General features: G+C 37.7%; 1 protein-coding gene across 12 annotated transcripts in view; it reads left to right on the top strand.

The window, feature by feature from the left end:
- SLC7A2 (solute carrier family 7 member 2) overlaps positions 1-25860 on the top strand; it is a 62377-nt gene that overhangs the window by 30230 nt on the left and 6287 nt on the right. For 5 of the 12 annotated variants that reach the window (XM_065061085.1, XM_021285882.2, XM_065061089.1 and 2 more), the window contains 11 exons: positions 178-274; positions 9633-10023; positions 11277-11432; positions 13495-13660; positions 14233-14369; positions 15010-15232; positions 17740-17879; positions 21594-21696; positions 23793-23998; positions 24303-24469; positions 25442-25550. In XM_065061085.1, the coding sequence (XP_064917157.1) occupies positions 9648-10023; positions 11277-11432; positions 13495-13660; positions 14233-14369; positions 15010-15232; positions 17740-17879; positions 21594-21696; positions 23793-23998; positions 24303-24469; positions 25442-25550 (1783 nt within the window). In that variant the 5' untranslated portion in view covers positions 178-274; positions 9633-9647. Of the gene's footprint in view, positions 1-177; positions 275-309; positions 2140-4773; positions 5011-9632; positions 10024-11276; positions 11433-13494; positions 13661-14232; positions 14370-15009; positions 15233-17739; positions 17880-18276; positions 18414-21593; positions 21697-23792; positions 23999-24302; positions 24470-25441; positions 25551-25860 lie in introns of those variants that run through there. The other 7 variants (XM_021285885.2, XM_065061091.1, XM_065061087.1 and 4 more) reach the window with 4 other exon arrangements.

The raw sequence follows: 25860 nt of genomic DNA on the forward strand, positions 1-25860 counted from the left end.
TTAAACTTGTTCTACCTCATTGGAAATACAGAATTCCAATTCCCCTGTTTAAATTTGGGCCCATGCCCCTGTTAAAACCACATCTATATGACCTGAATAGTCTTCAGTTCTATGGCCACATTTAGAAAGTAGTTGACAGTAGTTATCAAGGTTTGCTTTTTTGTTTGTTTTTTTCAGGGTTGGTTGCTTGCCATTAACCTGGCAGGAGTGTACCAGAAAGTGATCGAAGCAGAACCCCAGGCTGGCCACACACTGCCCTGATACTGTGGGAAAGGTATGCCTGAGGAAAACTAGCTTTTGAAGCCAAGTAGAAATGGAGTCTCTGTATTCAGCAGATAATGAAGCAATTACGGCTTCTACTTTTTTTTGGCTTTTTTTTAAGTGAAAGGGATGTTTCCCCATAATTAAGCAATAAATTGCTTAATTTATGGATTAGAAACAATTCCTAATGGATCTACATGGTTGTAAATGATTCAGAATTGGCCTTGAGGATATCAACTAAAAGTAATAATCAGGTCATTCATGGACTTGCTATAGGGTGATGGTTTGGGGAAAAAAAAGCCCAAATGTTGTCATGGTTGAGAGTGATGCTCCTCTAAAGTAAGTTCCATATATTTCCACACAAGAAACCTAACCTGTTTAGCAGCTTGCACTTCCATCATAATTTCTTCATAATTTCTCTGTTCTCTGACCAGGCACAAAATGCAAAAGTGTTAAAGTTTGCGTTGAACAAGGATGAGATCAGCTCAAGGGGAACAATGAGTATGTTGTCATTAGTGCTTCAAGGAACAAGACCTTTTCTCTTCACACCTTTTTGCACTTTAAGGAAAGAATAGCCTTGGATAATGTAAGAAATGTCATCTGGATTTGGGGTCTTGAAATATGGCCCGCTCCTGTGGAGCACACTCTTTTTGGAGGCATCTCTCCTTGGACCTGGGAATGCTGAGGAAAGGTTGTCTTTGTCCCTTCCATGTGGCTGCAGGACTTTCCACAGGGGAAGGAAGAGGAGCCTTCTGTGCTCCTGCAGCACTGGCAGACTTGACACTCAGGGAAAACTAAAAGCTGAGAGCAAGGTGCTGGGGGCTGCCATATGGTTTTTCTTCATATTTTCTTAGGAAAGACTTTAATGATGAAAAGCATAGGACTTTTCTCAGCAAGACTCATATTTTCAGTGTTCTCTGAAAAAAGCAAACACAGGGATAGTGAAACAGAAGTGTTTTAAAGGGAACAAAATGCCATGAATAGTGTTGACTGGAAATGCTACTACACGTTTGGGCTGGAGTTGTCTGCCATTGGAAGTAATAAAAATACAGCTGTATATTATCCATTGGGGTTTGGCTTATTCTGGAAGCTAATTTTTAAGAAACTGAGGATTATTTATTGGTTGTGTCAGGGGAATATTTGGACTGTTCTAATTCCAGTCTTCAACTTTTTCACATTTCAAGCCATATAAAGGAGAACAAGATATATGGTGTATCTACCCTAGTTCAACAGAATGGGCTCAAACTATTATTATTATAATTATTATTATTATTTATAATCTTCTGAAATTTACTCAGCAAAAGCAGTTTTCATGCTACAGTACTGGATTCAGGTCTTAGAGTGTTGGAAAATATCCTTCAATATGATTCAAAGCCAGTTTATTTTTGACAAGGAGAGTGAACACGAAAGTAGGGAAGACTTTGCCTCCACAGTGGGAGCCCAAGTTTGAGACCGACAATTTTGCTTTTCCTACAGGTTCTGTAAAAGAAGCCACCAGGGTGTGTGGCAGGTACCCTCACAACAGTGTGTGTTTTATATGGAATCACATATGTGTGTTTAAAAGTAGAAAATGGCATTCCAGCAGGATTTTGTGTCTTGAAGAGAGTGGGTATGATTTATCAGAGCAGCAGCAAAAATTTCTGTCCCTCCCCACCTTAGCTGGGCAAATAGCTGTCCAGCTCACAGCCCTCCAATCACCCGGGCTGCCCAGCTTCCACCCCTCAGCACCAGCAGCTCGCACACCACCTACAGATGGCTTTTAAAGGAAAAATTGTAATAAAATCACTTTCAGTCATTACTCTTCCATTTAAGACGGCAGAAGTTCGGGACTGGGTAAGAGCAGCAGAAGTTTGCCTGGCAGAAGTTGCTCTGAATCAGGTTTGTAATGACGTTTACTGCTGAAAGGAGTAACCTGAAAGCAATGTAGTGTTCTCATAGGAATCTTTGCCTTTAACAGATGTGCTTTTTGAGGAGCAAGACTGGTGGTATGCAGTGTTACAGTTAGTGTACTTTACAGCATTATTGTGCCTCTGACAAAGTGCAAATTACAATGTTAATATATAGACAATGTGATTTATGTTTTTCTTCCCAGTCTGACTGGAAGGTGTTCCTGCTTTTGGGTGATAAATCTTTTCTATTTTATACATAGTAGACTTCTGTTACCGGTGCTGCTTGCCAATTTTAGGGCTTTAAATATTCTTTAAATACACTATTTAAAATATTCCAAGACTTTAGAAATTTTGTTAAAGTCTTGGGCAGAACATCAACTTCTAAGACACTTGTAGTAAAATCATGTATTGCCGGTGCATGTGTGTACACACACACAAATCGTAGACTATACCTAGTTTTGCTTCATCTCTGAATTCTTTTACTTTCATATGTTATTGCACAAGATCTAATGAACACAATACTGCAATTTTGACTAAGGTTAAATATACAGAAGTGCAAACAAAAAATTTCTCGTAAATTCTACAGATACAAAATGTAAAATATAAACTTTTACAGGTTTTTTCAGGAAAATTAGGCTGACAATGGACTAAATTAATCTGTATATATTTATATTTTCTATTTTCAGTATGTTACAAACTTATTGGAGTATTTTCTCCTTAATTGGTATGCTCCTTAAAATGTCAAACCACTGCACATGACATTTATAGTCTACTATAGTATAAATAATAGAAGATCAACAAAATAGTTTGTAAGTTAAGTATCTTTAAATTACTTTTACTCCAGGAATCTTTAAACATACATCTCAGTAACAGTATTAAAACTTTCAGAGTTTTTATATTGCTTTCTAACAGTGACTTTCCATAAGATGTTTTTTATCTTTTTTATTAGAGCTTTTAACTGAAAACTTTGTAGGAGAAGTTGAATGGCAGCTGCCGCAAAACTTTTGGGTTTCCCACCTGTAGTTGGGTTTAATGTGTACTGACTTAAACCACTTCTTTCACATAATTAAGATAAAATGTTATTTTAATGGAAGAGTGTGGTGATAGATGATATAAGTTACTTTTTGCTACAATATCTACCTGTTATTTGTATTTTGTTTTGGGGTAGGAGGCTGTTAGGGTTTTTTTTTACTTGGAAACTACTTTGCAAAAATGGTAGTTTTTACATGACTTGCAGTAGTCAAAGCAACTTTAATAGAAACTTTGCAGATGGCAACTTTGTCCCTTGCATTGTATTTGCATTTAGAAGTTTTTTTATACCAAACTTTTCCTGCTAGAAGAGAGTGAACAATAGATGACCATTAAATGTTCCTGATCATCCATCTGAATGGAAAAGCTGGTATTAATTATAAGGCTGGATTAGCATTCAGATGCATGGTGATCAAGCAATAAATTATCTGATTTACAGCTGACCAGGAAAGGCTGAAATTAAAAAAGGTGTATCAGGAGATACTGTTGAAAAAGAAATCCCAAGACAATAATGAACAAAAGGGATAGGAGAAGTATCTGTGCCTATTCAGGTACTCTGACAAATATAATGAAATGTCCATGTTACATGAGGAGGCTTTTTTGTTTGTTTTGGGGTGTTGTTGTTGGTTTGTTGGTGGTGGTGGTGGTTCGTTTGTTGTTTTTCCCTATGTTAGAGGGGTCTGTCCAATTCTTTTTCTGTCTAAAGTAAGTCCTCCTGTCCTGCATGTCTCTTTGTCACATGTGGTTGAAGGGGTGAAACTGTAAACTGCAATGTGGAAGGCATTGCACTTCTTTCTAGGAATGTGTTCAAGGAAGGAGGAAGCTTGAATAAGGGCTGAACATAAGTCCTCAAGTCTAAGGCAGTTAAACTTGGGCATCCCATTTTCAAAGGACTCTTGGAGGTGTATTCCATGTTATAATCTGTAGCTAAAGAAAAACTTAGTCCAAAAGAGACTTCATAAGTGCAGTGACCCAGCACGTGCAGAGCCAGAGAGCTGCCACCTCAGTTGTACACAGCAGAAGGAACGTGCCAAGGTCAGTGACAAATGGACGTCATAGGTGTTTGTTTGTGACAAATGTCTCTGTAAAGCAGACTTCACGGAAGTGAAGCCTAGCACATGTTTGAATGCATGGGAGAAGGAACAGATTGTGTCTGCTCCTTATCCTAATTAGAAATAAACGTACACTGTTGGTCAGTGCAAGGGCATTTTCCTTTTTGGTTTTGTATCACTGATTTCCTGTGTTTAAACTCTATATAATCTCGGGATTCAACCTTTACTCTGTTTAAACTGCATGAACAATTCAGCCCACCCTGACTGGTGGCACTTTCAGGCTACATGCCAACACTGCTGTTCAAAGGCAGGCAGGTACCTAAATCTGCTCTCAGAAACATAGGACAGGTGCCTCAGAAGCACTGTGAGCTGTGTCAGTAGCAGAGTGTTAAGAGGACTCACTTCCTTCTTGACTGGTTACTCAATATATTACCATTATATATATTATATATATATATATATATATATATATAAATATATATATCATTACCATTATATGTATTATATATATAACTCTTAATAGAGAATTAATTATATCTATAACTCAGTTTCCCAGGCTGTCAAGCATACCCAGGAAGGCTCAGAGAAGAGCCATTGCTCATCAGCTGTGCAGGATGTTCATTGTGGGCCCAGGCCAGAGCTGGTGGATCTCATGGCAGCAGAGGCAGGGGAAGTAGACCACAGTGGCCTGCTAGGACGAAGGAGGCTTAGACTCCAACAGGAAAGGGAGGAAGTAAAAAGAAGCAGTTACGAAAACACTGAGACCTGCTGGTCAAAAAGTATGAAAGATCATTTTTTTCCATGTTCATTTACCCTACTTCATGTTCTTCTCTGTCCTAAAGATAACAGAAAACTCTGATTTGCCCAGTCATGCTGGCTTAGGAATAATACCCTTTTTAAGATTATGTGCTTGTAGTCAGTGTAAATTTATCTAGGACAATGCTGCCACCAAAAGGCACACCCAGCTGTTACTTTCTTTGCTTCTGTAAGTTAGTATGTGAGCATGAGCATGTGCTCAGTGAGCATGTGAGCATGTGCTCAGTCAGCCACAGTACTACACACAATAAGCTGCACTTGTGAGTCACAGTATCACAGGATCACAGTATCACAGTATGTTTGGGATTGGAAGGGACCTCAAAAGATCATCTAGTCCAATCCCCCTGCTGGAGCAGGAACGCCTAGGTGAGGTCGCACAGCAACATGTCCAGGAGGGTTTTGAATGTCTCCAGAGAAGGAGACTCCACAACCTCCCTGGGCAGCCTGTTCCAGTGCTCTGTCACCCTTACTGAGAAGAAGTTTTTTCTCAAATTTAAGCGGAACCTCTTGTGCTCCAGCTTGATCCCATTACCCCTTGTCCTATCATTGTTGGCCACCGAGAAGAGCCTGGCTCCATCCTCATGGCACTCACCCTTTGTATATTTATAAACATTAATGAGGTCCCCCCTTAGTCTCCTCTTCTCCAAACTAAAGAGACCCAGCTCCCTCAGCCTTTCTTCATAAGGGAGGTGCTCCACTCCCTTAATCATCTTCGTTGCCCTACGCTCGACCCTCTCCAGCAGTTCCCTGTCCTTCTTGAACTGAGGGGCCCAGAACTGGACACAATATTCCAGATGTGGTCTCACCAGGGCAGAGTAGAGGGGAAGGAGGACCTCTCTCGATCTACTAGCCACCCCCCTTCTAATACACCCCAGGATGCCATTGGCCTTCCTGGCCACAAGGGCACAGTGCTGGCTCATGGTCATCCTGTTGTCCACCAGGACCCCCAGGTCCCTTTCCTCTACACTGCTCTCTAATATGTAATTTCCCAACCTATACTGGAACCTGGGGTTGTTCCTGCCCAGATGCAGGACTCTACACTTTCCCTTGTTAAATTTCATCAGGTTATTCCCCGCCCAACTCTCCAGCCTGTCCAGGTCCCGCTGGATGGCAGCACAGCCTTCTGGTGTGTCAGCCACCCCTCCTAGCTTAGTGTCATCAGCAAACTTGCTGATAGTACACTCAATTCCCTCGTCTAAATCGTTAATGAATATATTGAATAATATTGGCCCCAGCACTGACCCCTGAGGCACTCCACTAGATACTGGCCTCCAACTAGACTCCGCACCATTGACTACCACTCTCTGGCTTCTCTCCTTAAGCCAGTTTGCAACCCACCTCACTAGTCTATTGTCTAGACCACACCTCCTCAACTTAGCTGTGAGGATGCTGTGGGAGACTGTGTCAAAGGCTTTACTGAAGTCAAGGTAGACCACATCCACCGCTCTGCCATCATCCATCCACCTTGTTACATTCTCATAAAAGGCTATGAGGTTGGTCAAGCATGACTTACCCTTGGTAAAGCCATGCTGACTGCCCCTAATAACCCTGTTATCCTTGATATGCCTTGAGATGGCACCAAGGATAAGCTGTTCCATTACTTTCCCAGGGACAGAGGTGAGGCTGACCGGTCTATAATTAGTCAACCTGCCTTGGCACTGAGTCAGAGCCCAGGTTGCTCTCTTGCAGTGGGTAATGCATTAAAGGATCTGTCTTACAAGGGACACCTCAGAAAAAGGTTACGCTTGTCAGTGATTTCTGAAGACACTTTGCTTTGCTACACTTACGTATATTATTTAGTCCCACATACAAGCCAAATATCTTCATAAGCTCATCAGTTCTTCCTGATGTAGCTTTCTATGGAGTATGAAGTGATCAGTACCAGCGTCTTGGGATATCTTGGCCAAATCTGAAAGGGAGCCATGTCCGAAGAAGTGCTCTGCACTTGGTACACAGCAAAAGAAGTTGTGAAGCAGTGTTCAGACACTTTTTACTATGTATATACATAGGAAACAGGGTAAGATGTTCTGGATTGCACTGGCCATCATAAAAGAATGTGTCTTCATCAAGTCCATGTTAGGATGGATATAGCTAAAAAGATAAGATTCTTATGTGTATGGGATATTTCTCTTTTGCCTACAGACACAAAATTTGTATCTTGAACCTTGTTTGTGACTGTGCTCCAGTTTTTAAAGGGTAAAGAAGAAAGCATGGGTTTGAGTCAGAAGAGGTGTTTCATCTTACTGGCTTGTGGCTAGCAAGAACCAGCCTCTTGTTCTCTCCACAAGAATCAGAGAAAGCAGAAGCAGATAAAAACCTCCTAATTTGTCACAATGGTTCCTTCTCAGCAGAGAAAACCGTAATACCAACCAACTGGCCACTTCGATAGATGACTTCACAACCTTCAGGACTTCCTGTCCCAAATTACAATGGAGCAATCTGAGATACCATTTGCACAATGAAAGTCTTGGAAACTGTTTAGTGTTCTGAGAACAACATCTGCCAGAGGAGTTTTTTTCCTGTTAGTGACAAATGAACTATCATTTGGGAGGAAAAAAATCAATTCCTTAAGAAAATGCCATGTTTATGCAACACTGAAATTGCAAAGGGGAAGGGCGTGAAGTCACCATAGTGTTGCTGCCTGTCCCCATGGGCTACAGCCTAATGAGTATATTAATACATTGTCCTAAGTAATTGCTACAGCTTCATATGGGAAAACAAACAAACAAACAAAACAAAACAACGTGGCCTTGGAAATCCTTGTCAAAGTACAGGCCAAGATAGACCAACCTGGCTTTGGGGGAGTGGAGCACCTCAGCCTCAGGCCCAAAGAAAGGCTGCTGTTACTGAAGAGTTCAGGAGCTACAGCAGGTGACTTTGCCTGAACAGTTCAATGTTGATTCCCCTCAGAAGAGCTTATGGTTGACATGCACATCATCTTAGTTCTGGAGCTGATGTATGAAATCTCAGTGGATGAAGTCTAGATATGATGGGCCGATACTGATCTCTGAGAGTTCAGCGCCTTGGAAGGACTGCCTCATTGCAGCAGAGCTTTGGCAGCTTGCCTGTCTTGCCTTCTTCCACTACCCTGGGGCAGCTCTCACCTTTCTAATGTGCGTTAAGTATCACTGCCCAGAGCTATTCAATTGCATTCACTATCATTTATCAACTTCCCTTTCCTTGAAAAGGAATGGAGACTTTTTTTTCTTTAAGAATGCTCTTTGAAGACAGAAGTGGCATGTACTTGGGGACCTATTACACGAATAGGGGAGAAATGTTTCTAAACAGAGATCTCTCTCATACCCAAGGGGATGTTTTCAAGCAATCTCACATTCGGGACGGCAGTTCTCTTACTTCTGCCTCTTTGTTCTGGGATCAAATACTGCTAAGTGAGCTATCAGTCTTGTTGCAAAGTCATTGCTGTTAGTGGATTCAACTATTTTGAGTAGAAATGCCCTTTAGTGGTCTAGGAAACTGATACAGACCAAGGAGCAATCCACCAGCAGAACATCTTCATTTAAATCGAAAAGTTTCTCAGTTCCCAGGAGGGTTCCAATTAACAAATCATGATCAGAGTATAGATAGTTACTGCAAATGTTGCAAAGACAAGTAGCAGTTTGGGGAGATGGCAAATAGCATCACTTAATTCTTACAAACTCTTAGTTATCAACAACACAATTCACATGAATTCATTAAGAAAGACAGCACTTGTACATTAATGCTGCCTCTTTGTGTTATTTCCAATGGGGTGCCCATGTCTTCCCTCCCAAGCAAATGCTTTGGACCCTCAGCTATCATTTTTTTTTGAGCTGGGAAACAGTCACTGCTGCTCCTCCCAGCAGGAACTCGTATCACAGGCCAGAGAAGTACTGCCCAGCTGCCGGCCTCCAGGACGTGGCTGGTCACAAAAGCCAAGCCTGTGTGCAATATTGAATAACTGCAGTTAGCATGGGATGGGCAGTTATCCCATCGGGTTTTGTTAGATGATTGTCAAGGAGAGTCGGAATCCATTCTGAGAAATTCATTGGTGTGGGAAGGAGTATTTCTATTTTAATATGCTTTCAAGCAGTTCTTGCTGAAGCAAATTCTGAAGGCAAAAGCCATGTATTTGAAGGCAAAAAGAGACTGCATTAGTTCTGTCAGAAGGCTACGTTTTAAAGCTTTTAATGTTTATAGCCTTGGTGTTGGAGTTTTAGAACTTAAAAATCCTATTTATGTTAGTGCTGATCCTTGTAAGTCCTTATGATATATGAGGTAACAGACATCTGTTCTGATTCTGGTTTAGAAATGGTTAAGAAGTGGCCATCAGCAGATAAACAGAAACAATTTCTTCTTTTTTTACAACAGTGTAGTAAACCTAAAGATAATGGATATCTTTTCCTGGGGAAATAAATGCTGAGTTTAAAATTAGGAATACTGTGTTTCCCGAGAAAAAAGCACATGCCAGCTTATTTAAAGTCATAGAAGAGTGTAAATATATAAATTGGTAGGTGTGATTAAAATTCTTTATGCAAAAATGTTTTAATTGTTTTTCAGCAATATCCATGCTGCCTTTTGTGTAAAATAATGATTTATTTTATTTCAGAGCTCTACATCCACCATGTTGCCCTGTGGATCAGCTTTGTCCTTCATTCGGTGTCTGGTGAGGAAGAAGAACATCAGTGGTGAAAGTCCTGAAGATGCCAACTTGTGCCGCTGTTTATCAACGATGGACCTTATAGCCCTGGGAGTAGGAAGTACCCTTGGTGCTGGTGTTTATGTCCTTGCTGGAGAAGTAGCCAAATCCGATTCTGGACCTAGCATCGTTGCTTCTTTCCTCATTGCTGCGCTGGCATCTGTGATGGCAGGTCTCTGCTATGCTGAGTTCGGTGCTCGCGTTCCCAAGACTGGTTCTGCGTATTTGTATACTTACGTAACTGTCGGAGAACTGTGGGCTTTTATCACTGGTTGGAATCTCATTTTGTCCTATGTTATAGGTAAGATTAAGAACAAACACAGGTCTCAAGAGTTTCTGAGACAGCAGAAATACCATACAGATTTGGGTCTGTCTTTTCTGTCTCTCTACTTAGCTACTATTGCTTTTTACTCCTGCTGGGATCAAATAACCAAGGTAATGTGTTTAGCTTATTTCCTCCTAAGCATCACCATTGTAACCAGATTTTTTGCAAGGTGCTTTTGCAAAAGTCTGTCTTCAGGATCATGGACTGAAGAACTTGTATGAAGATTCTGTCAGTTCAGTGATGATGCGTAAGAATAAACAGGATTTATTTGCTATCTTTGGTCAGCAAGAATAATTTCATAATATCAATACACTTTTTTTTTTTCTGAATGTACGCAGCAAGGACATTTACAGGTACCCCATCACTATAGTATCTCACTTCAAGAAAGTTATGAAGTTTAAGTACTAACTTGTTACTATAACCTCATGCTAATTAAATGGTGTCCTGTCATGTAATCCCATAAAATGCAAAGTTGACCAGACGGGAATAAAATCAATGCTTATATAGCAGATATTCAAATAACTATTTCAATGCTTTAGCAGAGACAACATTTTTTGATTCAAAATTATTTTCTTCCAGAGGTACGTGTTCCAAGCATCCATTGTGTTTTGCATAAGCATATCTAGCTGTATATGTATACCTAACTACAGGACTGTTGCCCAAATTGCTACAAAATCCATATGCCCAAGTATTGGATTGAAGTGTATTTCATTACAGGAGAGCAGTAAAACCAAGGTTACCTTTAGCCGTTGCCACACACACACTTTACTGAAGAAGTGTATTAGTCTTAAGTACTGCTGACAGCAATATACATCTTCCTACTGATTTTTTTATTTTACTTCCAGGTGCACAAACTTCTCTTCCTCTTCTTTCTTAAACTGCTTTCTGACATTGCTTTATATTGTTTGACATATATCATATTGTATCTTTAGAAATAAGTGTCTTCTAGAATAGCATGAAATAGAAATGATACAGAAATAATTTCTGCAATATTTAGGGAATGAATGAGGTACAAATTTGTATATTTTAGTTGTAGAAATGTTATAATTTAAGTATGTAGAAAAAATTCAATAATTTTAAAATCCCTTGGCAAAAACCCCACCATTTTAACACAAACTCTGTTTTTTAAATTGCAAGTAGCTACATGCTTAGTTTTATTTCTTTTACAGTAGAAGTAACTGTATCCTTGTATGTATGCAAACCTCTGAATGTGCATGTATCTTATGAAGGTACATCAAGCGTAGCAAGAGCCTGGAGTGGCACCTTTGATGAACTTCTCGGAAAACAGATTGGTCATTTCTTCAGAACCTACTTCAAAATGAATTACTCTGGGCTAGCAGAGTATCCTGACTTCTTTGCTGTACTCCTTGTATTACTTTTATCAGGTAAGACACATATATGGCTTCATTTATAATGGTTGTGATGTCAGAGTGTTTCTTACAGACAAAAATGCTAAATTGTAGGCTTTGTCTTATGAGAAATAACCTTTATAATATCTAAGACATTTAGATTTGCATGTGTGTATTGACACAATGACTCTGGGTATTAAATTTATATAATCTAATTTTCGTGTGTACTCTCTTTTTTTTTCTTTTTTTTGAAGACAAGACATGAAATAATCATTTCTCAGTAACAGATTGGTGATAACAGGAAAATTATAACATTTCCTGTGGTTTTTTTATTGCTTTATTGCTGGTGAATGCTTCCAGAGGGACCTTGAGTTCTGTGTTTTGGTAAAGTGATGGGCTCTCCTTCAATCATATATTGTGTATGCAGTGGGTATTTGTAAGGGGTTTTTTTCCCCTTTCAATTGTTAACTTATTCAGTATAAAATAACTTTCTCCTTTTTGAGTCTTTAAAAGAGTTCTCCAGCCTGGAACTAGTTTGAGCTAAAGGGCACTCCAAGGTACTGGCGTGGCCCAACAGACTGGTTTCAAACCTGAGTAAACCTTTCATCACTACCCCACTCGGTCATGTTTCTTTTACATTCTTACTCATGTATCATGTTTTTAAATCACAAACATTTACACCAGCTTTTTGAGGGAAAGCCAAAAAATACTGCACCTTATTTGCATGTTCTCATTCAACAATTGCTTTCCACAAGGGAACATTTCTTAGTGCCACTAGGAGAGAAGGAAGCAGTCAGTATGTTTTAAAGCACATAGTTCATTTTCAGCCAGGGCTAGAAGTATATCAGTATTCAGTAGAGGTCTGACCCATATCTCAAATATTTGTTGTGTTCACCTATCTTCAGATCAAACAAAAGCAGGAGCTTTTGTTCTCTGGAAAGTGAAACTAATCAATTATATGGGTATAACCTTCTGTAGCAGATGATGTTTTACAGAAAACATTATGTCCTAAGCACAAGGGAAAGTCCACAGAAATCTCATTTTGTGTTTTTGGTTTGTTTTGGTTTTGCTACAGAAAGGACTTTTAAAAATGTACATACTATGTTTCATACTGCATTGGGCTGATTGAGACACTGCTTTTTTCAGAGAAACTAAGCTAAAGAAAGCATACACTTATTTCCAATAAAAATGCCCTTCCAAGAAAAAATGCCCAGCTTATATAACTTCTGTACTATAAGAAGATACCAAATGTCTCATTAGCAGAGTTGGACATTTTTTGGGCATTATCCTGAGAGGCTTAAAATTTTCATACTTAATCTCTAAATAATGAGGGAAAGCATGTATGTGATATTAGTGGAAACACTTTGAGTGCAAAGAACCTGTGGAGGCTTTCCCATTGTATTTAATTTTTCCTGATCTGCTCACTGCCTGCTCTTCCATTAAACTATTAGTACACTTGCAGTTGTTAAAATCCAAAGACACGGTAGTATCCCGATGCAATAACTTTCCGATTGTTTAAATGCACTGCTCTGCAACCTAAGGCATGTGTATGTTATGGCAGACATTTTTTAGAATCTCTATGAATCAGTGTTTATGAACAGGAGGTGTGCATTTCTTTCAGAGGTTTTATTAATGCACTAGGAAATGGGACTCTTACTCTGTGGTGGATATGGCCTGAAAAACTTGGAGTGAACAGATCACATTATCAGTCTAATAATTTCGATTATTTTATTAATCTAATGAGTAATCATTCTGGACAGAATAGATTCTACCAATTTGTTTTTATTAAGCACAGAATTCTTATGCTCCATCACACAAAATGGAGGTATGAATTGGAATCTCAGAAAAGCAGTAAGTAACAACTGGTTAAAATACTTTTAAATGCTTAAAGAATACAGTTAAAGAAGCTTTTTGTTTTATGGCTTCAATCACCATGCTGTCAGAGTCTAGTGAATTTGTGCTACTGCTTTTTGAAAGTATAAAAGCTAATGCTATTTTTTTAGTATTATTCACAGCATTTGCATGTATATGTTCTTTAAAATTCCATTTTATTAGTTTAAGGTACCATTCACACCTATAAAATATTTTTGCTTTCTAGGTCTTTTATCCTTTGGAGTAAAGGAATCTGCATGGGTGAATAAAGTTTTCACTGCTGTTAACATCTTGGTCCTAATCTTCGTTGTGATTTCTGGTTTTGTGAAAGGAGATGCTTACAACTGGAAAATTAGTGAAGAATATCTCATAAATCTTACTGCAGTAACAAAGTAATTACTTTTAAAAAAAATTTATGTACTTGCTCATCTTCCAAGCAATTTTCCATTATACTTGCTTTTGTGGTATTGTAAGTAATGTATCAACTAATACCTTTCCTGTTGGGACGATAAAATATTATTCCCTTAATAATAGTTTTCTATTATTTGTTTGTAGTTTCCTTTAAAAAATCATCCTATTCCAATACTTTTGTCTGTAGCCATTTGAGAGGCTACTGGCTTCTCACCCTTATGCCATGTATTGTATGAACTGCGGTATGTGAGTATGACAGCAAGAGTTGACTACACCACTAGTGTTTTAATATGTTTTGCTGCCAACTGCAAAGTGAGTAAGATGATAGTTCCTTGCTTCAGGTATTCTTCCATGTACTCTTATTTTTGTCTTTCTTACGAGCATAGACATAAAAATGTCTTCTCATGCAGTTTTGTAAAGCAGAACTCCGTCTTGACAAAGAGTATTTTAACATGTTTTTCCAGAATGGTAGGAGAGGAGGATGCATGTGTTTGTCCTAGCAATAACCACAACAACAAAAGTTATTTTTCTGCTGTATTTTTGTTCTTTATAGGAATTTCTCATCCTATGAGAATGTGACAAGTTTATATGGGAGCGGAGGATTTATGCCATATGGTTTCACAGGAACACTGGCTGGTGCTGCAACATGTTTTTATGCATTTGTAGGATTTGACTGCATTGCAACAACTGGTATAGTACTTATATGTGTGTGTACATGTAGAAGTATATTTGTATCACATGTTTTTTTGTTAGAAAACCCCACACAAGCAACATAACAATCTGTGTACTGTTAGTCCTTTGCTTTCTCTGAAGCCTCCTTTGGTCCATGTAGAACGACTCTGAGTTCAGGAAGGAGATTTTACTTATTTTATTCCTGTTCTAGAGAAATTTAATGGTTGCTTTCTAAGTCTGGGAGGTGTTTAGTATACAGTTTTTTCTGTCCAAATCACGTTAATCACCTGCTCACTTTTACAATTCTCTGAGATGAGGTATCTCTCCTAAAAGCTGGCTTACATATGGCTGATAGGGAATGAGTTCATTTAACTTAGAAATTGTAGGTAAATAACTAGAAATGATGGGCTTCGAGTATTATAGAATGTATTTTATGTCCTTTAGTTTACCTCTCTTTTTAAAGCTATTTCTGGCAACAAAATACTGAGTTTTTTTCTGTGTCACTGAGCTGTTTATATACAGATTTTTAAAACTTCTGTTACAAATGTGATTTCTATGGCTTAGATGAACAAATGATTTATCTTTGATGTTATCTTTTAAAGCTGAAGGTGGAAATCATTAAGAATTTTTGGTGGGGTGTTTTTCTTTCTTTTTTCAGGAGAAGAAGTCAAGAATCCTCAGAAAGCCATACCCATAGGAATTGTGGTGTCCCTGCTTGTCTGCTTCCTGGCCTATTTTGGGGTTTCAGCTGCACTGACACTTATGATGCCATACTATCTACTAGATGAGAAAAGTCCTCTGCCAGTAGCATTTGAATATGTTGGATGGGGTCCTGCAAAATACGTTGTAGCTGTGGGATCCCTCTGTGCATTGTCCACAAGGTAAAGGCTTTGAAATACAAATTCTATTGGGAAAAGCTGATAGATAATATATGACATTTAATGTTCATGCGTTCATTTTGAAGGCTCAGTTCATGCAAAGGATTAGGAATAAGTATTACAAGCACGTTTTAGACTTGAGCAGGTCTTGACCACAGTAGGTGCATTAATTTAAGATCCTTTTTTTAAGCCACACTGTTATTGAACTCTACCTCTTTGGCTTATCACCTAGAAGTTTTTTTTTTATTAAAATATTTATTTTCAGACATATTACCTGCAAGCTACCTTAATAAATGATAAAGTAAACCTCACCCATTCTGGCCTTCCTTGTTGTCCACTCCCAATGGCTCAACAGCGTTATGGGCTCTGTGTATTTGCAGGCAAAATTGAAGAGATTAATAACTATCTCCACTCCTCATCTTCTTTGCCTGTCTCTGTTTTCTTCCAGTAGTCAGTCTTCTGACATGATCTCTTCCTGTGGTTTCTGTGCGGGTACTTGAGATGTCGATTATAGCTGTGAAAATGTGATAATTTATTCCCCTTTGTGAAACTGTGGATGTAACTATAACTTAACATGTTATTTTGATTAAAAAGATCAGGGAGGGCATGAGATAAATTAGTATGTGTTCATATATATTATACCCCAATTGTAATGTGGTATAAACACTTCCATAGAATAGAACATGTTGCTTGACACTTGAATTTAGGGATAGGAAAATGCTGATGCTGGTTTTCTACCTGAGCTTATGTAGGTGAGAAGTCATTTACATGAACTTCAGTGGAAAAAATACCAGCTGCCTTGTCACAAAGGAAAACAGCATGCCTGGTTAAGCACTAATGCAAACAGTGCCCTGAGATAACTCTGTAAGCATTAGTTTGAAGACTAACTGTGGACAATGATGTAAAGGAAAGGAATATTTTAATGTAGGATCGGACAGAAAAAGGAAAGAGTTCCAGAATGACATTAAAGGACTTGTAGGGCTGACTGGAGAATGTCATAGTTAGACAGTTCATCCTGGGCTTTTAGTTATTTTCTGTCTAGCTGTCATGGTCTCCTCAGTTTTGAGCATTTTATTGAATTTTTCCTCTTTATTGATAAATAGTGGAAGTGATACATAAGCAGAAACTAGATTAAAGACATTAATACTGGAAAACAAAATGAACTGAGATGGTAGAATGCTTTTTCAGAAATTTGAACTGTTGGTCTCTTCTTCCTGTGTATTCTAAAGAATTATATTTACTTATGTGGAGAGGTTAATCCTCAGTCTCTTGACTGATATCAGTTTAGAACAGAACAAAGAAAATTGTATTTGATACTCCTCAGTTTACAGGTGCAATTATGAAAAAATGTTGGGATCATTGCTTTTAGTACACATGGTTGCCTCTTATTATGTTATGTTGTGAACTTGTTACCTCAGGGTAGAGGTGTTTCTTAATATTTCTGTTATTTATGTGTACTAAAAGAGGGGTAGGATAAATAAATTTTACAAAGCCACAACAGCAAAAAAATGGCAGTGGGTTTTAACAGTATCCTTATTTGAAAAATCAATTGTCACCGTGTTTTAGGAAACTTTTTTTTTTTTAGAAGAGACATTCATACATCAAAATCAGTTCACGTACGATGAAACTTATGTGTGTCATGTTTGTCATGTGTGTCATATGTCTCACAAGCATTACTGGAGGTACTTAGCATCTGTGGTATGTAAATCTATGCCTTTTGTAAGGGATATAGTCAATTCTCTATAGTAAGAAAGGCAACCATTCACCTGGCTAAAAACTAGTGTGCTTGCTGCAGAGGTTATACTGGCTATGATTTTGCCCTTTATCATTTCAGCGGTTTTGGTTTTCTTAAATACAATATTTTGCTTTGAGGGAAAGAAACCACCTGATTTAAGAAGTATGTTTAAAAAGAGCTTTGAGTTATCAACATCTTAAAAGCTTTTTGTGTTCTGCTAATAACAAGTCTAAATTAATTAGCTTCATCAAACAAAGAAACAATCTTAATGAAGCTTGGCTAGAGGTGCTTTAATAAAAAAACCTAATGTGCCAGGTATAACTGTACAGTGCTTACTTTGGATTACTGTTAATCAGCCAACTCACATGGAAATGTAGCGTGTAAGAGATGCTGCTAATGCTTATTGGGTTGCTGCTGCTGTCTGATTGACTTTCTCCAGGAATACTAAAGCTTAATTGCATAGTTAGTGTGACCTGGAACATGTCCCTGGTCCACTAATACCCAAGAGCTACAGTGAAGGCATGAATTATTTTGCTGATTCTCTCTAATGAATTCCGTTATCTAAATTAAAAAAAAAAAAAAAGCTATCGACTTTACAAGGAAACAGACATTTCTGTTTGTGTCTGATCTGTAGTATCTTGGGCTTTCTGGTTTTGTCTTACAATCATAATTTTTGTTTCTATACATGCCATTAATTAACATTGTTTATCTTGTCCATGATAGAACTCTGCATGAACTGTGTTTGCCATGTTGCATGTGTTTGCTTTTTACTCAGTCTTCTTGGATCCATTTTCCCAATGCCGCGTGTAATCTATGCTATGGCGAAGGATGGCTTGCTTTTCAAATGTCTAGCTCAAATCAGTTCCAAAACGAAGACCCCACTAGTTGCTACTCTATCGTCTGGTGCAGTAGCAGGTGAGACTGAGAGTTGATCCTTGTGAAGAAAGGTGCTCTGCTAAACACGTTGCATATATCGTAATAGACCACTGTTGTGCAGCTTTGATTTGCTTTGGACTGAAATGATCAAATCTGATTGTTACCAGGTAAAGTAGGCTACCAGTGAAACTTTACCACAGATTTTGTATTTGTTGGTTAATCTCAAGTACTACAAAGCCTAGGTTCAAAATAAACAACAATCCAAAACCAAGAACATCTGTCAAACAAACAAAAAAAGCAGCAACACAGAGCCTAAACCAAAACTAAACCTAAACCCATTAACTCTTCCAAGCTTTCTTTTTGTATAGTTGGGTTTACCAGTAAAACATTGTGCTCTTGATAACCTGTATTTGAACTATACATTTTTCTGTTCTAGTCTTCTCGGCTCTATGTTCCCTTTGCCCCGAATTCTGTTTGCCATGGCACGCGATGGTTTACTCTTTAGTTTTCTTGCCAAAGTGAGTAAGAGGCAGGCACCAGTTTCTGCCACCTTGACAGCAGGGGTCATCTCTGGTAAGCTCTCAAAGCCCGTGTTACTTAAAACTGAGATTTAAACACTCTATGCACGCGCATGGGACTTTATATTTTTTAAAAGGGCTGCTTGTTAACTTCCCTTGCATGTACAGTGGGAATAAAATTACGGAGTAATCAAAGGGTGTAAGAACTCCAGATCATACCAATCATGGTGGTAGTGATGTCCTTAATGTCACAGAATTCAAAATGATTTGATTTTTTTTTTTTTTTTTTAATTTATATTGGCCTCTTGTATTGTGAATAAGCTTGTTACTTGATCTGGGTCCCTTAGGCTGATGTTCTACTTACAGGGTTTCCTTGTCTGTCTCTATATCACACCTGTAAAGGGGGGAAATCACTGTCACTTTTATTGTGAGACATGAGGAAAAGGAATCTACATTTGCAGCAGGATCAACTTCTGTGTAAAATACAAAGATTTTAAAAATTTATCCTAAGAAAATTATTCTGGCTTTGTGTAGGCTTACCCAATTGTGGTTGAGGGGTATGTGCGTGTGTGTTGGGGGGTTATATGTGTATGCACATATGTGTATGCAATTATATGTATGCACATACATGCCTACTTATATTTTAGCAAAAGAGCATTTTGGGAGCTGTTGCCAACTCTTAATGTTTCACAAAGAGAAATTTTTAACATAAAATTGTTCCACTTTTGTCCATACTTTGTGCAGAGGTACATGTAGCTGTGCCCAGATTTCATTGTCGTTGAGTGGGATGTCTGTTTCCAGGAAAACCGAAAGCTCTAGAAATATTTAACTGAAAGGCAAATAAATAAGTCTTAAGTGTAATTCAAATGTGACAAACATGCCTTATGACACCTGAAAGCCCTGGCTGAAATTGGTATCAAATAAAACGTTCAGAACTGAGAGAAGAGTATTATTCTTAATAGTCAGGATCATCCTCAGATACCACCAGGCTGGAACTGCTCACACCATGTACTTGACAATAATGTGAGAAGACACAGTCATTATCCAGACAGTTCCCACATGAAGCATTATTATCAGTTTCCTTTTCTTAGGTCAGAGTACAAGTAAATTGCTTAGAATCACTTTTATTGTTTTGACTTTGTATTATTTTAATTTATGATATTGACATACTCCCCTATGATAATTTGGAAGCGCAATTATTTGGGATGAGATTATCATCTTTATCTGAAATAACAGTAATGATGAGGAGAAAGAAAATCATTTTACTCAGCTGGTAAACTGACTGATAAAGCTATGCAGCAGCCGTCACTTTTACTGCTTGTAGACAGTTTGGGGAATTTGGTGTGTCAACAGCTCACCTGAAGACAGCTTTATTTACTGCTGGAGAAGGAATAATTTCTCCTTCTATTTAAAAAAAAAAATAAAATTGCATATTTGGCAACTTGTGGTCATAAAAAGTTTTGCCAGAGCAGTTATGGATGTGTGCAACAGCTTATATTATATGACTTTTCTATTAGTTCGTAGCATGGATAGTTTCGTAGCTTTAGGAAATATAGATGTTTAGGCCATTAATTAAAGTTATCAGGCCAAGCCTGCAGCTGAGGCAATTGTCATGTTATTACTGTGACTTACCTTCTCACATGTGGTAATAACTATTCCAAAACTTCGCACATGGCAAAATGTTTTGGTATCAGTCCAAGGTTTCTTCACCGTAAGTTGATCTATCAACACCATTGTTTCTTGGCTTAGAATTAAGAGAGGTGGAAAAGCAATACTGTGTCTTTTTTTCTCTTAGTCAAAAGCTTACAGGCATTTTTCAGTTTGGTTTTAATACAAAAAAAAAAAAAAAATATTCCAGGCTACAAAGTAGCCTTTCAAAGCTAGGATTGAAAATGAAATACAGCTACTGTATGTGAGGATATAGTTGATTCTGTTCTTTCTCAGCTTTGCTTGCCTGTGCTCTTTTGAGCATGCAAAGCAGTGAGGTATTCAGAAATATATGCTGTAAATGACTTACTTGATTTAGGAACATCCACCATCATTAAACAGGATGGTCTTCCTTCCTTCATTGGAAGACAAGACTCAAAGGTGAAATAAAACTTCTGTAACACAGCAGTCTTGTTTTCAGGAAATCACATTTTGCTTTCTCCTTCAGGGTCAAAAATCAGGGGAATGTGTGTTTTTGTGCTTATACACTTGTCTACAAATATATTAACAAACGTGCAACATACATATTATATATAAGTATTTCTGAATGTAGAAAAAATTGTCTGTGCCTATACGTACAGTGTATAAAGGCTACATTTAATAGTTTCTTTTAATGTTGAGATTACTGGTGATTCAAAATGTAAGCATTTTTAGATTCTTTATACATCTCAATAATGTTAATAAAATACAAGTATTTTAAGAGGTTCTTTGACCACATGTATTTCAAATGAATTAGCAGTAGCCTTTCATTTAGTGATGGCTTGTGCTAAATTCTTTATGAATTGTGTGTCTGTGTGCAAGCAGCATAGACAAAAAGAGACATTCCAGAGTCTCCACAAGAATGTGGCATTAGCTTTTAGAAATACAAAAACTGCTATGATTGCTCTCAGTATCATAGTAGTTTCTGCCTCTGATTTCAGTGATCTTAAGAATATTAAATCTTGTGAGATTTCGCTGGCCTTTCCTGAAGGCCACTTGAACTTAATTTTTCTTAGTAAGAGAAATTGTTAAAAACCCTACAAAACTATTTTTTTCATGACAGCTCCTGAAAGTCCTCTTCACATAGAACTCTTTCTCAGATCAGTGGAAATTTTACGTACCGGCGACTTACTTGGATTAGACCGTTGTTCCCCGGTTTTGCAGTGGGAGCCATCCTCTCAGCTTTGCTGAGATTTTGTTGCAGGATCTGAACCTTATCTTTGAAAATGTATTTTCAACGTGGCCCAAATTCAACAAGCCACGTGTACAAATACTAATGGCCAAATAAGTCCAATATTTATTGACTGATTAAGCAGCATGACTGTACGGCTCATCAGTGCATATCTATAGGAATGAGATTCCCAGTCATAGGGAATTAGGTTTGAGAGTGTTGGCGATGACTTCAAAAATGTGTTTTCAATGATTACCATGATTGCACTTATACTGTTGTCAGTAAAACAACGTAAAGTTACACTGTGGACAGATTTTAAAATCTTAGCACTTAATATGTCAGCCTCATACAAATTTTGCATTTTTTTTTCTTTTTTAGCTATAATGGCATTTCTGTTTGACCTAAAGGCTTTAGTGGACATGATGTCTATTGGTACGCTTCTCGCTTATTCACTTGTGGCAGCCTGTGTCCTCATTCTCAGGTGAGTGTCATGGTTTAGCCCCAGCCAGCAACTAGAGCCACAGCAACCCCTCGCCCACCTCCCCTCTCCCCAAGTGGGATGGGGAAGAGAATTGAAAGGGAAGAGAAGAACTCATCAGTTGAGATAAGAAAATTTTAGTAAGACTAATAATAAATATAAATATAAATATAAATATAAATATAAATATAAATATAAATATAAATATAAATATAAATATAAATATAAATATAAATATAAATGTAACTGTAACTGTAAATATAAATATAAATATAAATGTAAATGGTAATGGTAATGGTAATAGTAATAACACAATTGGTCATGAAGTCCAGTTGCACTGAACAGCCAGTCCTGGAAGGGAAAGTACCCCTGGTCCTGAACAGCCAGTCCCAGCAAGAGAGCAAAAAGGCAAAAGGCAATTGGCCAAAAGGAAAAAAAAAAAAACAAACCAGCAAAATGGCAGACTAATGAGTTGCAAAACCCAAACTCTCTAAAATGGAACAGAAGTAATGAGCTGGAAAAATGAATGCCAGCTATATATGGAGCATGATGCTAATGATAGGGAATATTTCATTGACCAACCTGGATGTCAGTCTGGGTGTTCTCCTGTTATTCTCCCCCCAGCTGCTATTTGCACCTGAAGCTGGAAAGGTCCTTGGTCTCCTTGGCAACAGCCAAAATATCCATGAGTTCTTACATTCATTTCATACCAACTCCAAAACACATCTAGCTACCAAAAGCCAAACAAACAAACATTGACTCTATCCCAGGGAAAAAGCAGTGTTATCATATTAGTCTCACACTAAATCCAAACCAAAAGACTGTGCTAGCTACTAAAAAGAAAATTTTCTAACTGCATGAAGAAAATTAACTCAATTTCAGCTAAACCAGCACGGTGAGTCAAAAACATCCTTTGTGTTCTATTTTGTTTTATTTTGCATTGGTCAGTATATAAACAGAAGTGACATTTACAGTGTATGTTATTTTGCTACATAGCTAAATGTTTAAAAAATAGCTGTACACATATAAACAATTACTAAGAAGCAGTGATCCATCAAAGAAAACACGAATATAGCCGTTAGTCAAGTCAAAGCCTCATGTGAAATCTAGACACCTTTTATGTTCCAGAAGATGTACTGGTCCAAGTGTTAGTCCCAAAGGTACTAGAAGTAAGCTTGTGTCCAAAACTCAGTGAATTACATCTTGATATGAATAAAATCTATGTTGTACATCTGGCCTATTACATTGTGGAGATGTATGTGAAAGATATAAGTGTTCTAGGGAGGTCACAGAATGAACTAATAATAAAAGCAAATAATTGCTGTGTATTAGCCTGGTTAGAAATGTAAGACCAAACAAGAGTTTCAATGTGTGGTAGCCCTAGGAGAGAGTGCAAATATTATCTCTCAATGAGTGAGATTATAAATACTTGTCAGTAAAACTCTGGTATCTGTTCTGTTTTTATAGCTACAGAATACTATTGATATATTGGTAGCTACAGCTCACTTTATTATGTATTACTCTTTTTAACTTAAAAGGCTAAGTAATTAACTTTGAAAAGTGTAACGGCTTAAATTCAGCTCAAATTCCATATTGCCATAATTTACACTACAAAAGAGAAGATTATTTTACCCCATAGTAACTTAGTTAGCATATGAATTTAAAAAATAGACTTAAATTCTAATGAAGCAGATGCAAAATGTCAGTTTATGCCAGTGAGGAGGTCTCTTACAGTATGGGAAGCAAGTCAGAATGAACTTGCCACTGCTGAAAAGCTCCCCAACCCTTTCCCTGCCATTGACCACCAGATCCAGTCCCCTTTTCTTATACAAGACTGGTCATTTCTCTGACCCACTGGTGCAGTGACAGCTTAAAAAGCTGCTCCAAAAATCCTTAAACTCAGCAAAAAAGTGAGTTGCCATAGTTCGTTTATATGTATAGTGACTCATAATATACGATGTTGCAGTGTGGTTAAAAACTGGGAAATTCTAAATCTCTACTGCAAAGAAATTAGTATTTAAATAATTTCCTAGAGTCATATTGCTTCAAATCCCAAAGTAACCTTTACTTTTTTATTATTCTGGGTTTTTTATGCATAGGTACCAACCCAATTTAACCTACGAGCAACCAAAATATTCTCCAGAAAAAGCAGCTTTGACTGCATCTGAAAGGGAATCTGCAGTAAGTCAATCACAGATAAATATGATACAAGAGAATCACTTCAGTCTTCAGGCCCTGATTAATCCATCCAGTTTCCCTACAGAGCAGACTGCAACTACTGTTAACTTTTTAGTGAGTCTATTAGGTAAGTATTCAGCTGTCCAAACTCATATAATGCATTAACATAAATAATGGAATTTTACCAAAGACAAAATTAAAAATCCTGTGATAAACTGCCTTTTTTCAGTCATAATTAATGTATCATTCTGCAGAATGCTTTTATACTTCTTGATGGATCTAACTTGTAGTCTACTATATTTTCTTTTAATTAACCATTTTCATGATAACATTTCATACTGAAGACCTGCTATCATTCTTCTTAAAAAGTCACTTCCTCTTCAATGCAGAGATCAAGTGACCTCCCCATCATTTTTTTTTTTTTCACACAGCTTTCTTGGTTTGTTGCTTGAGTGTCCTCACTACGTATGGGACTCATTTCATTGCTAACATGGAGCCCTGGAGCATCGGCCTTCTTGCTGTGTTGGTGGCATCCTTCATAGTTACTGTTCTCCTCATCCAAAGGCAGCCTCAGAGCCAGCAGAAAGTAGCCTTTATGGTGAATAACTTTATGTTATTATCTAATGAAAGGTTTAGATGGATTTGGACAAGTGGGAGTGGGGCAGAGGGAGAGAGAGATGGTCCTTTTTCAGGCATTCTTTCGTTACTGCACTGCCACTGTTGCAGGGCTTTTGGTGAAGGGAAGTGTAGCAGATGCTCACAGCTGCATCACTGGCATGTGCGTTCCAGTTCAGGTCTTCTCAGGACTCACAAAAGGGTTTCATTGCCCACAGACTGAATGTGTGACATGTGTTAGGAGCATGGCTGCAGAAAATGGCTGTACCACTGATGGTGTGGGCAGCTGCTATTAAAACTAGTGGATCTGGCAACATAGATCTAGGTATTCTTTTAGTCACATCCACAAAGTACACATCACTGACACCCATGTAATTTTAAACCTCAATTTAAGCACTTAGAAACCAGAAAATAATTCAGAAACGGATTAGTGTGGAGTCACTTGTCAGTGTTGTGTGCAGTGGTTTGGACCATGGTACAGCTTGGACCTCACAGAATATAAAAAGACTTTCATTTTGAGCTTTCACTTATGTTTTAAGATAATTTATTTAATAGAGTATTTAATGGCAATAATGGAGCTAATACTGTTGAAGGTCAAGGAATCTGGTGGAACTGCAGAGGCAGTTCAGAAACAAGTGATATATAAAAATATACAAATAATGTTTTTCAGCTGTAGATTCAGGAATTCATTAGTATATGTTCAGCACAAACTGGAAAGATTTTGTGCACAGCCTTAGATAATGTATTTTAAAAATAATTTGCGTTAAAAGTTTAAGATACGTAGAAAACAGTGGGTAAACCCAGTGACAAAGAAAATCTTCCTGTATTTCAAGAAGAAAATTTTCCTGTTGTTTTTAGTGAATAAATGTGTCACCTCTAGTTTGTTGTATAACTCAAGTGTGACATGCAAGAAATTACATTTAATGCTACAGACATATTGAATATTTCCTTTTAGGTTCCACTATTGCCATTTTTGCCATCATTAAGTATTCTGGTAAATATTTACTTGATGGTGCAATTAAGTGGAGAAACCTGGATCAGATTCAGCTTCTGGATGGCACTTGGTAGGTACTTCTGTTCATTTCAATCACCTCTTATGTTAGGACTGAATCTCAGAACATTTCTTATCTTGCTTTAAATATCTGAATAAAAGTCTGTGTTTTAATAAGTCAGCTGATATTTCTGATCAAAACAAGAGTATGCCTCAGAAGGGGTATATGTATGCAGGCAAAACTGTAAACACAGTTTGCGGTAATCGGAAGAATCAAAGTTATGGGACTAATTCGACTAAGCCACATTTTTTTTCCTAATAAATATAGCTACAATTTTGCAGAGACCTCTTTGTAACAGTTTTCTTCCCAGTACATCACTCGT

Source organism: Columba livia, chromosome 4 (assembly GCF_036013475.1).
Source record: "Columba livia isolate bColLiv1 breed racing homer chromosome 4, bColLiv1.pat.W.v2, whole genome shotgun sequence".
Classification (NCBI taxonomy): domain Eukaryota; kingdom Metazoa; phylum Chordata; class Aves; order Columbiformes; family Columbidae; genus Columba; species Columba livia.